The 12,855-nt window shown below is 33.7% G+C and overlaps 2 protein-coding genes across 3 annotated transcripts in view; both read right to left on the bottom strand.

The window, feature by feature from the left end:
- Positions 1 to 7: 7 nt before the first annotated feature.
- On the bottom strand, positions 8 to 4,697 carry LOC17885152 (peptidyl-prolyl cis-trans isomerase CYP71). 2 transcript variants are annotated; one of them, XM_006290683.2, is made up of 13 exons: positions 4,455 to 4,697; positions 3,961 to 4,046; positions 3,735 to 3,823; positions 3,254 to 3,493; positions 3,049 to 3,170; positions 2,686 to 2,761; positions 2,448 to 2,555; positions 2,196 to 2,372; positions 1,519 to 1,736; positions 972 to 1,104; positions 646 to 869; positions 387 to 540; positions 8 to 303 (listed from the first exon to the last, which is right to left on the bottom strand). In XM_006290683.2, the coding sequence occupies exons 1-13, from the start codon at positions 4,640 to 4,642 to the stop codon at positions 220 to 222; spliced, it is 1,899 nt and encodes a 632-aa protein (XP_006290745.1). In that variant the 5' UTR covers positions 4,643 to 4,697; the 3' UTR covers positions 8 to 219. The 2 variants fall into 2 exon arrangements, with proteins under 2 accessions (XP_006290745.1, XP_023638380.1); XM_023782612.1 differs by lacking the exons at positions 3,961 to 4,046; positions 4,455 to 4,697 and having other exon boundaries at positions 3,254 to 3,501; positions 3,735 to 3,824.
- Positions 4,698 to 9,173: 4,476 nt separating this feature from the next.
- The window catches only part of LOC17885898 (serine/threonine-protein kinase D6PKL2), a 4,238-nt gene continuing 556 nt past the window's right edge, over positions 9,174 to 12,855 (bottom strand). The window contains exons 2-4 of the mRNA XM_023782903.1: positions 12,586 to 12,855; positions 9,678 to 10,111; positions 9,174 to 9,646 (exon numbers count right to left, since the gene is read on the bottom strand). The exon at positions 12,586 to 12,855 is cut by the window's right edge and continues 18 nt beyond it. Of these exons, the coding sequence (XP_023638671.1) occupies positions 9,213 to 9,646; positions 9,678 to 10,111; positions 12,586 to 12,855 (1,138 nt within the window). The 3' untranslated portion in view covers positions 9,174 to 9,212. The remainder of the gene's footprint in view (positions 9,647 to 9,677; positions 10,112 to 12,585) is intronic.

Below are 12,855 nucleotides of genomic sequence, written 5' to 3' on the forward strand. Positions count from 1 at the left end.
TTTGGCAAAACTAAGAATAATTATGTTCAGTACTATCAAGAAGATGATGCCACCAACTTAAATCAGCTCGGGCACAACAAACATATCCCACAGTTCGATCCATCTCAGATTAACGACAAAGTTCAGATTAGCCGCAAGACCAACGTCCCAGCACGGAACCAATCACGGGGTATGGATCAGCAACGATTGTTCAGAATCTTTGAGAGAAGAGCAAAGATGCTAAGATTTAGGAACAGTGACATTAACTATCTTAACATCTTGGTAAGGCCTGTCGTTCTTGTCAGTCTTCACTTTCTCTATACCCTGTTCATTTGGGTTTTATGGTTAGATATAAAGCCACACTATAGCCAACAAGTAAAAACATTCGTTTTGGTTGTCAATCATACCTGAACGACGTCCATTCCCTTCACAACTCTTCCAAAAACAGTGTGCTTATTGTCTAGCCACGGTGTAGCCACCGTTGTGATAAAGAATTGAGACCCATTTGTGTTTGGGCCAGCATTTGCCATAGACAATGTGAAAGGTCTGTCATGCCGTAGACTGCAGGTCAAGAAGAACAACAACATATCACAAACTAAGTAACATTTCATTTGTTTCTAAAGGAGGGCTAAATTCAAAGCAGGCATGGCAGTAAGAAACGTTTACCTTTTGTGAAACTCGTCTTCAAATTCTCTGCCCCATATAGACTGTCCTCCAGTACCATCCCCAAGAGGATCTCCAGTCTGAACCATAAATCCTCTGATAACCCGGTGGAAAAGGTGGTTATCGTAATAGCCATTTCGACAGTGTGTTGTGAAATTCTCCACAGTTTTGGGACATTCTTCTGGATAAAGCTTCATGTGAATGTCACCCAGCGAAGTATGCATGATCTGGATAATTAGGAGTTAAAATCATTACTGTGTTAAAGATCCAACTTACAGACTATGTAATTAGTAATAAAGATGCAAACATCGTGGCTTGTGAAAACATACCACATTCTCTGGAAGCAATGTTGTGGCTGAGTTTCCAATATCTGAGGCAGCCATAAGTTCATCAGCAGCAGGCTTCTCGTTGAACACATCTCTCCCTTGGCTTGCATCTTCAGGTTCTTCTGGTTCTCTCCGACTGCAAAACCAATTTGTTGATAATAAATTCATAGTAGGCCTCGGCCAGGGGCGGAGCTATAGAGTGACCACGAGGGTCAATTGACCCTTATGGATTTTTAAAAATTGTTATTTTACTGGTAGTTTTAGAAACAAATTTAGTTGAATGGTTTAAAATGTGCTTATTGACCCCCACAAAATTTTGTTTGAAATGGATATTTTAGATTTTAGAATCAAAATGACCCATTTGCTCAGAAAAAAATCAAAATGACCCATGTAAATGTCACGGCTGGCTCCGCCACTGGCCTCGGCAATATCAAGGTATCTCTAGGGATATATAGAAAAATATAGAAGATATTTCTACAAATTAGAATCTAAAGGTGGGAAAATATGTTTCTTTCTCCCGCAACATTTTAGCACAATATGAGTCACATACCTGAACATATAGATCCTGTGTTTCTTGAAGGCACAGCAGAGAATAGTCGGATCAGTCAAAGGCTCCTTGCTTTCATTTACATTTGCCGCAGCTGCTGGAATCTTCCTAACTTTCTTGCCTCCTTGATCACCTTGATATAATGCAACTCTCAGATACCTTTCATTACTCTCCACCTTTCCAAGGATCCTTGCAACTGTATTGGTGTGTAAATTTATAACCTAGAGAACAAAAGGGTAGATAGAGAAAATTAGCAGTTGCTTGTTATCATTCCATTTACAAAGCATGGAAAAGTTCTGATACAATCAAACTAGCGAATCTGGTCCGCATTTACATATGATCTGCTAGAAATACAACGATATTGAGGATTTGTAATAAAGGAGCTCCTCCACACCCCCTTAGACACTCAAATTTACTCCAAAATTTTGAATTATTTTCTTCTACATTCACCATTTTGGCAGAGAGCTTAACCACTTAAATATATGGTAACAAGAAAAGTAACCTCATTAAATCCTGGTAACTTTAATCACCTAAGTGAAGGCTAGCCGGTGGTGAAAGGCTCAGGTCTTTAAGCTTGTTAATTGTATCATGTTCATGTGAGACAGGATACATATCATGACTAGACTGAAATGCTAGTCTATGGTACTTTAAAACGGAAAAAAAATAAGTGGATTTCTTACTTTTATTCCAAGAAGAGTGGCGTATATAAGGAAATTAGAGCTTTCATCAAAAACAGCATTGGGCTGCGGAGCGCTCTCGGTTTTTTCAAGGTCCTTCTCAACTGCCATTCTTCTACCAAAATCAATTGCTTCAAGCCTGTATAATGGTGCATCACTCCTCTGCAGATCTTGGGCCACCTAATAGTGGAATAGATATTAAGATTAATGTGAAAGCAACATGTAAGGAACGAAGCATAGAATATGAAATCTTACCTCAAGTGACTCATCATATACCCGCCTCAGTTTACCAGTTATAAACCAGAACACGCGAATCCTACGATCAGGAGATGTTACGGAAAACTGTCTACCATCTGGACTCACCTGAATAGAATTTCACTAAATTTAGAGACGAAAACTTGCACTATGATTTTCACCAGACATATCAATTGCTTATATCTGCATTTTAAGCACATAAAGAGATACTAAAGATACTTAAATGTCACACAAGTACCTCAATGGCAGAGATTGTTGTTTTGCACTTTGCAATCTCAAAGAGATTTGTATCACTCTTCAGTTTAAAGTTTACCCTACAGCAGCAAGTAAATGGTCAACCTCTGAACCATAGGTGAAAGCAGCCCATCAACCATACTTAGATTCTATAGATTATCAACTTAAAAGTTGGCAACTAAAGTATTTCTACTATCGTCTGCTCTTTGCGTCATTCTCAGTAATATGATATTTAACTACATCAGCCACTCACAGGAAACATGTATGCCCCTCTTACCCTACTGTCTACAACTAATAGAAAACAAACAACAATACCAAAATGGAAATAATAAAATTGTTTATGATAAGAAGTAAGACAAGGACATACTCATCCTCCGGAAACTGCAATGTCGTTGGACTCCAGTACTCAATGATTCCCTTTGTGTCACCAGAGATCATTGTGTCTGCAATAGGATTATACTTCATAACCTTAATTGGATTCATATGTATCTGCGCATAAAAAAAACTTTTTAGCTTTGTACAAAACGATGAGTCAAGAAATAGCAACAAAAGAAAAACAGATTGAAGCAAACCTCTCTGGAAGCAATGGGTTCGTTGGAACCAGAACGGGGATCATAAATGTGCACAAACGATGAGTTTCGGTCACTAACAGCAAGTTTGGCTTTGACATCCCCTTGCTTGTAGACCCACTCAACAGCACCAGGAATATATGGCAAAGCAATCATAGCCATCATGTCGTAGTTGACAACATCATATATTTTAACAGCATGATCATTTGAGATTGTACAGCAAAGCAAACCATCAATGCTAACCTGCATTGCTGAAACGAGTCATGGTTGATAACAGAACTAGAAACAAACACAAAATCTGTGGAAACCATAACATGTAACTATAAGTTCCTACCAGGTGGTCAACTATCATAATTCATTAAATAAAAAATAAAAAGATGATCTTTCAATCAAACATGGAGCATATGCCCTGGATTTGAGGTGACAGTATCTTAAATCTATAAAAAAACAGAGCTCACATTAAAAAATCACTGGCGATACTTACCGCTAGACCTTCAATTGGACCAAGATGGGAGCGGAAATGCTTAGCAAACTCGATACCAACTCCCTTTTTCTTCCAAAATTTCAAGTGACCTAGATTATGAAAGAAAACAAATTTATAGAAATGCTTCACTGTAATCCATATAACAGATATTATTTCATACTTGGACATTACAAAACCAAAATGAACTCATAAATTTCATAAATATCATAGAGATCAGAAACATTACCATCCATACTTCCACTTATAAAGAAATCAGCAGCTGAAACAGCAACATGTGTAACTACATCGCGATGCATATAACTTTTCTCATACCTGGAGGAAAAAAAAAACAAAAGATACAAGAGATTAATAACTTGCCAGCACACTGTTCAAGACCAATTCACAGATTACAAAGCATACAAATCTCATAAATTCCAAAAACAATAAGAAACCAATAAGCTCAAGTTGAAGCAGCCATAAGAACCACCAATGTTTAACTAGGACTCACCAAAAAACTCAAATTGAAGCAGTAATAAGAACCACCAATGTATTAACTAGGACTTAACTATTGACACTAATTCGAGATCTTCATTGAAATGTGAGCTCGTTAACAAGCTTAATTACACTAGGTTACGGAGAAGAAGCACCAATTCGTCGAAACTAAAACCCTAAACCCCCAAAACTTGACTGGGCTAGATTGATGAGTAACAGAGAAAGTTCCAAAGCACAAGACATACTTACATATTAGCAGAAGGAAGCGAATCAAGATAAGCTTGCTCGAACTGAAGGGGACGCTTGCGTTTTCCTCGTGGAGCAGGTCCAGGTCCGACCAACGGCTCCTCCTCCTCCACTTCAGACGGCGGCACTGTAACCACCGCCAGTTCTTTAGTCGGACTCTCCGTTCCACCGTTCTTCGATACTTCCTCCATTGATTCCTAACTCTCTCTTCCTCTCAACTCAAAACTCCTTCGTCGATTGAAAGCAAAGGTTGCTGCAACTTCGAATTTTCAGAAAGAGAAAGAAGAGAGGAAGAGAAGGAGATTCATGAACTAAACAATTTATTGGGCCTGAAAAGCCCATATATAAATTGATGAGCCTAACCCAATTAGATATTTGCAGAGTTCGATTCTTTAGTTTGAGTTTTCGCTGTTGTTGTTGCAAACGACAAATGAACCGTTTTAATGTGTTGGACATTTAAATTGTAGTAAACGACATACTAATCCAGAAATGATCATAGTTATTAAAAGAAAAGCAATGATTTCAATTTATCACATGAAAATTCAAGGTACCCAATTAACTAACCATTATAAATACAGTTTTTAAGGTCTTGTAAATGTTTAATTGTTTACTACAAATTTAATTTACAACATCAAGTTTTATAATTTTCGATGTATAAGATAATGCATATATTTAAATAACAAAAAATAATATTTAGTTATTAATTTTTATTCTCGTAAACTACTGACTCTTTTCGGTGTGTCTAGTGTCTATATATAGACATTTTTTGTATATGTATTAAAATCCGAAAAACTGTGGTTTCAAAAAAAATCATTGGAGCATGTCTAGCTAATTATCTGAATAAGTCTCTTTTACTTATCACATATAGAACTGCCTAATTGAATGATTGTAAAGTTTGGTTTATTTAACATCCCATTGCAACCTTAGGTATATTTGAAAAACCGTACAACATTTAGTTTATTTAGTGAACCATTACAAGTTTAGGTTTATTTTCATACCCCATAATCAAATATACCATTGCAACCTTAGGTATATTTTTGCACATACAATTTGGGTGCGAACCTTATGATCCTTATTATTTGTCTTATGATCTTATTTAGTGTGTTAGATTTTACCGTAGGAGATGAATTTGATAATGATGGTTCCACTTTTTCAACTTTTGCTTTATTTCTACTTAATACAACTTCACACTTTTCAAACAATTGTAGCGAGTTGGTCTCAAAACTATTAAGTACTGATCCGTTTTTTCAGTGACTAATGACATTAATCTGCTCATGGGAATAGATGATATGCATGTTACCTAAAGGAAGCGACGTAATATAGAGTAGTCTGGATTAGTCCATGGGTCAACCAAAAAAGCAATTACTTAGACTTACATAGGTTGTAGCCTCTACTACAGAAGAAGCTACCGTATCAAAACACCTCTTCCTAAATTATATTTTTGATATTTAATTACTAATATATCTTTAAGTGAATTGTTGCTACCATTTAATTATTTGATAACAAACCATTGCAATTTTTAGTTTATTTATTTTTTTTTTTGGTAGGAATTTTTAGTTTATTTAATTAAACGTTGATATGTTTGTTTTATTTGGTGAATCATTACAATTCTTTTTTTAAAAATAAAATATTGCATATTCTCCCACTATATAAAAATATTGTGAGAAATAACTAATAGTAAAATAAAATATTAAAAATTTTAAAGAATTTACAAAATAAATGGAACACCTCTTTCCTAATTCACATTTCTCTATTTTTTTTCTCATTGTGTTCTCCCTCGGAAGTAGAACCCCAACTCTCCAATTCTCACGGTTTTACCATTGTTTTAATTCAATTAATATTTTAATGATATATAAATGTGTGCTAATTTTGAACTAAAAACTTAAACCGATGTTATTAGTGAGAATTACTTTGAAATAATTATCATAAAATAGTTTTTCCACGATATGCCAATATCTGATTAACCTAGTCTATATAATATCCATCTTCACTAATTTAAACGTTTGAGAGTCCTTAGAAAACATCAAATTAGAGTTCAGAGGCTGCCATATGTATGTGAATCATCTACATAAAGCTTTTGTAAATGGATGTATTTATGAAATATACATAATACTCAATCCCATAATTAGCCTCCCTCCCCTACCAAACATATCACGTGGAAGTAGGACATTTACATGAAGATTCAGACAAAACCAGTAAGCCTCTTTGAGGAAACTTAAATAGACTTCTCTATAAATAGTTATTATATTAATTCCTTTATTAATTAGTAGAGCAATGAGAAACTCTATTTGATGAGTTCTTCTCATATACAAAGACAAGAGACCAGATTCTTTCTATTCATTGATTTAACAAAAGAGTACGTGTATTGCTCCCTACATACATATATATGAAACAATTAAAACGTTACCTACATAATTATTGGTTCCATTGTAGAGCATTTTTATAGAAAATTCTGAAATCGAAATCTACACCCATTCAATTTAACTCGGAAAAATGTTGAACTGGAATCTCTAAATGTAATGTAGATACAAAAGAAAAAGTGTTAATGTGATAAATCCAGCTTATATATAGTTCCCCTTTTGTTTGTTTCTGTTTTCATGTTTGCTACGTGTTTTTGGAACCGACCGATCATGTTGTAAGCATTGACTTTTAACTAAACTATCATTTAGAAAAAATAATTTCTATTGATTTTCTTCGAATTTTTGTTTTAATATATTTGGCCATATCTACGTTAATGGAGAACCAAGGGAATTATGAAGGTTAAAATATAAATTATTTGTTTTCAACAAAATTTTAATTTTGGAAGCAAAAACTCGACCATTACTATATATCTAACTTTCTTTTCGAAATTTAATAAGTAAGTTGTGGGTTTTTAGAAAAATAAAAAAAACAAACATTTTCTCGATGAGTCGAGACTACAAAACTGTGTTAAGAAATTAAAAATTTCCAAAGTCGAGCTTGCTAAAACTACTACAAATGGCCAAAGTCGAGCAAAAAGTAGATTAGACGAGCTTACAGTTTATCGAATAAACGATTTGATGAACTATAAAGACTCCAAATTAATTATTTTTAGACGAGCTAGATGTATATTATGCTTTATCGGAAATTATGGATCCAAATTAATGTTTCATTGCTTCGTATCTTTCGTAGTTATAGAGATAAATGCTAGTATGTCTAGGCGAATTTCCAAAAATTCGAGGGACTTTGACGATTGATATAATTTAGAAAAGTTTGGCTGATTCATTAACACAAGATGAATATCAATACACAATGAGATTTTCTTATATGATACAATCATAGATCACATCTTAATATTTCAAGTATATCCTAATAATGATGTGACTCATCCTTCTAGCTTTTCTGTTGGATTTTGCTCACTTATTTGGGTCCGACCCTTTTAAAGAAAGGTAAAACATCCCCCTAAGAAAAACATCATCGATGTTCTAGGTAAACAAAAAGCAAGGTTAGGTGCATGGGGAGCCTTAAGAGAACTACTAGATCATTATTGGCCTCAAGTTCTTGGTGACACTTAACAAAGAGCACACAAGTAGATAAGTTCGTGATATTTGCTTTGCATCGGTTTATTGTAAGAAACATTTTATAATTTTGTTGAATTTTAAAAGAATAACATTTTAAAGCTAAACCATATGAGTTTTTTAGATCGAAAAATTGATAAGTAAAATTATGTGTTTGCTTTACAAAAATGTTTATTTGATATACATTATTTTTCTTCTAGACTTGTCCGAAACCGAGGCAGCTACTATATGATGATGAAACTCATTAGAGAAGAACCCAATCTCATGACTACACTTATCTAAACCCTACCCATGACGACGGTCGAACTTGGTGAAAGAATCAATGATTGGTTTGTAAAGTTTTAGGATAAGCCAAAAGTACAATTACAATAAAGCCATGCACGTGAACTTCTATGTATGTCATCAATGAGGCACGTGGGTCTTCTTCATTCAATTCCGTCATTTATCTTTCCACATCTATTGGAAAATGATTTTAAAATTTTTTTTGCTTGTTTTAAATTCAAAAAAAATGGCAGTAGTATTCAGAAAGACATCAATAATTTTCTTTATGTTGTGAATTGTGATGATCCATAAATGTGGAACTCATTTAGTTAGTTGTACCAAAATCTCAGTAAACAATAAATGACTGAAATGCATATTTAGGTGTATGATTGTTTTTTTTTTTGTCGCCAAGTTTAGAATTTACTATTTTTAATATATAGTGAAAATTAATTCAACCAATCATACAAAATATTAAAGAATTAATATGGTCATAAAATAATATGGAAATATGAATTTTGTTCTAAGAATTTTATAAAAATTAAGCAAAAAAAAAAATTCGAACAAGTATCTTATATATAAAACAATGAAACAAAGGGAGTAATAATTTCGGAAAACTTTTAAAATTTCTTGTTTTGGTATCAATTTTTTTTCTTTCCAACAATAAAAGTTTTATTGGTTAGAAACTTAGAATTAAATGAGTAGCACAAATAACGTGTTACATGTCTTGGTTTCTATTTGTGTGTCAGAATTATTATGAAAAAAAAAAGAACATTTAAACGCATTTGTACTAATTTTTGTTTCATGAAATGAAACTGTATTACACATTTCTTAAATGCATTTGTGCTAAGTTTTTATTTCATGAAATGAAACTATACTAGTGCTAATTATATTACGATGATGTTCTTTCTTAGAAATAATTATATCCGAAGAAAATTAATTAATTACGTAGTGCTAATTAAGATAATTAATAATAGTCTACATGGGTTTCAGGACAAATGTCATCTGACAAAAGGTCTTTGCGAAAAGGTGGAGGAAGAAAAGGAGGACGAGTACACATGAGCAACGCCCAATTCACTCCTTGGAAAAATGGGTGACGTTTCACGACTGTTGCACCTAGAGACGACCCTAACCGTCGGCTCGGGTCCTTGGCTAGTAGCTGAGAGATCAGATCCTTGGCCGCGCTAGGAATCGTTGGCTCTTTTGGGAATTCGAGAGCTCGAGCCACGATGTTTGCAAGAGTTAGCTCGTGGTCCATACCTTTGAACGGTGTAGTTCCGTAGAATAGCTCGAACATGAATATCCCTAGTGTCCACCAGTCCACCGCACTCCCATGCCCTTCTCCTGCCATCCACATTTTACATTTCAATGTTGAGATTTCATATTGGAAAGTTACATGAAGAATCAAACAGGGGAGTTGAGAATGGGGTACCTGAAACAATCTCAGGAGCCAAGTACTCATGCGTTCCAACGAAGGACATAGACCTAACATCTACAGGCTCAGCTACAAGCTCAGGACCGTTGTTACGGTGATCAGTTTTCTTCTTTCGCCTTCGGATTCTCGGGTGAAAGCAAGAGACAGCAGGAACGATACAGTTAGGAATCATGCAAGAGGAAGATGTGGTTTGATGATGGTCCATGCCTTGGTTCTCGTTCTGATCAGACGAGCCGTTAGGAGGGTTGTTTCTGTTCAGCACTATCTGTGGCGTAGAAGTCGATTCGTCACATTTTAAAGAGAGATCAAAATCGGTTAACATGATATGACCATCTGATCGAACCAGAACGTTCTCAGGCTTTAAATCGCGGTAAACAATCCCCAACATGTGAAGATACTCAATAGCTACAATCACTTCCGATACATAGAATCTGAAAAAATACAGTAAAGAGATGATGATGATGATTAGTAATGTGGAAAAAAGAAGAGACAAAGAGAAAGAAAACATGGTAGTGAGGACAAAACGAATAATAGAGATTTGCAATAATTTTAAAAACCAGAATTTTTTGGTTACGATTTTTAGGTATTGTGACAAAACAGCATTTGTTGGATTTGGAGACAAGAAGATGATGTTTTGGGTTTGATGTCACTATACACAAGGAACAAAAATGGACCTACAAGGTTGGTTTGGCTTAACGAACTCTTTTGTCTAAAATAGTGAGTTTCTGGTGCTAAGACATTACCCAAGATTCCTCTACCCGACCCTTTTTGTCTCCACTGGTCCACAATCAACAAACACACTCCACACAAAACAGAGTAAGAAACTGTGTATTCTAAGAACAAGTTCACACAAAAGATAAACTTGTCCGGTTCATATATCCATTTCCATAGAGCCATTGTTCTCTATATCACTTAAAGTAAAACCAGAATCTAATTGAGCTAAGCTCCTAATGTAGAAATGTAGCTGGGACCTTGGTTTTTTAGTAGGACAACCTTAAAAAGAAGAGATATCTATTAATGAAACCCATACAAATCATGTTTTTAGTCCCAAATTCTCAATCACTTTACTTTAAACCTTGTAGTTAACTTGTGGAATTGTTAACGTGTAAACTACTACACTAGTCAAAATCTGACAGATAACTTAAGAACACATAAAACAAATCAGATCTAATAACATATACCAAGAAGAAGGAAGAAGAACAAGATCCGGTTTTCTAGTAATTAATCACGTGATACAAAAATGGGTACATAAATGGTTAACCTCAACTAACTAAATGATATAACTTTCATCTACTACCAAACCAAAACTACACTATCGTTACCATTCTAAAGCCACAACTACTTTTCAAAATAAATTTCATAATTTTACTCTTAAATTGTAGGACCAAACTCATTAAAATCATTTGACAAAAAAAAAAAAAAAAAAATCATAAATAACCAATGGTTTTAAATTTTTTAATAGCTGTGAATGTGATGTGCTTGTGTTGTAACCACATGCCCAAATTATTAAAAAAATATATATATATATATATTTTTTTTCCTTCCATGGTAATGCATGCTACGTGATTTAATTCAATCACCTGGTTCCACTACAAAACTTACACGTGTCTTTAACTGATTCGTAACGAGATCAAAGTCAAACCCCACTAGTATTGACTTTTTTATTTTTCATCATCGCACCAGATTAGAACTACTACTAAATTATGATACCCTACGATACACGCACACATGCAAGTAAGATGCGCACACACACACACTTTTGTTATTCGTGCGTACATCTGCTTACATAACAAAATAAAAATAAAAATAAAAACTATATCTTATAAACAAAAATAGCCACTCTATGGTTTAAATAAAAAATACACTTTTCTAGCCCCTTTATTGTGTGGAGTATATAGACTTTTCCTAGTTTATTCAAAAAAGGCATTATCGAGCACATCAAATCAAATCACTAATCCATATTCCAATAACAAAATCTATACGTTAACATTCGTGAAAAAAGCATATAATTATGACAAAATTACGGAAAATTAAACTTTAGATTGAGTGTGATTTTTACTAAAATAATTATTACAAGTAGTTACAAATTTAACGGGCCTATGTTATATAATTAGTCTCTAATTTCCTTTTCTAAAAACTATATATTATAAATCATTACCCACTTATGTTATATAATTATGACGAAAATTACGGAAAATAAAACTTTAGCTTAAGTTTGATTTTCACTAAGATAATTATTACAAGTAATTTGACCAAAACCAAAAACAAATTATTACAAGTAACAAACTTAATGGGCCTATGTTATATAATTAGTCTATAATTGCGTTTTTTAAAACTATATATTATAAATAAATAACCACTTTATCTCTATGGTTTTTTTTACTTTAAATTTTTAAAAATACACTTTCTAGTCCCTTTTTTGTGTGGTCTAAATAGACTTTTCTAGTCTAATCTATAAAAAAAAAACATAATTCCAACAACAAACAAAAGTCATTATGAATAGTTAAGTATTGAAAACTGCCAAAAATTACTGAAGAAATTACGGAATTTAAATCTTTTCTTTGTGATTTTATTTTACTTTATATATCTTTTTTTTTTTTTTAACACTGAATCCATTCATTAATGAAAAAAGAGAGTAATTACGATATATATCTAATAATTACGATATAATTAGTGTTTAAAAAGGTAATAAATTAGTGATTAATTAACGGAACCATAAATTCAGTTAAGTGTTAAACTACGAGACAATTCGCCAGCTGGACGAGTCCCACTTCCCCCTGATTTCATCAGCTTTTTTAAAAATATTATTCACTTCTTTCGTAATTATTACTTCCCAAAGATTTTTTTTGAATTATATTTTTAGAAACTGAATATTTTTTTTTAATAACTTAACGGAAACTGTTACCTGACGGCGGATTCATGGAAACGTTTATAAGTTTGTTTCTGACGGAGAACATGAAGGTCACCGCCGGGACAAAACTCCGTCAACAAACAGAGCCATTTCGGAGAATCAATGGCGGCGTAAAGCGTCGGAAGAAACGGATGATCTAGAGATTCGAGAATCTCTCTCTCCGTCTTAGCTCTTCCTTCTTTGCTCCGGCTCGCGAGCTCTTTTTTATCCATAACCTTCGCTGCTAACAGAGGTAATTTAACGGCGGCGGTTTCCGTTACGGTT

The sequence above is a fragment of the Capsella rubella genome, unplaced genomic scaffold (assembly GCF_000375325.1).
Source record: "Capsella rubella cultivar Monte Gargano unplaced genomic scaffold, Caprub1_0 scaffold_5, whole genome shotgun sequence".
In the NCBI taxonomy this organism is placed as follows: domain Eukaryota; kingdom Viridiplantae; phylum Streptophyta; class Magnoliopsida; order Brassicales; family Brassicaceae; genus Capsella; species Capsella rubella.

Excerpts from the sequence above, each read along its gene's own strand:
- LOC17885152 (XM_006290683.2), bottom strand. The coding sequence starts at position 4,642 with ATGGAGGAAGTATCGAAGAACGGTGGAACGGAGAGTCCGACTAAAGAA. Across the intron at positions 3,171-3,253 it reads AACCCATTGCTTCCAGAGAG|ATACATATGAATCCAATTAA; the intron begins GTTTGCTTCAAT and ends TTTTATGCGCAG. Across the intron at positions 541-645 it reads GAAGACGAGTTTCACAAAAG|TCTACGGCATGACAGACCTT; the intron begins GTAAACGTTTCT and ends CTTGACCTGCAG.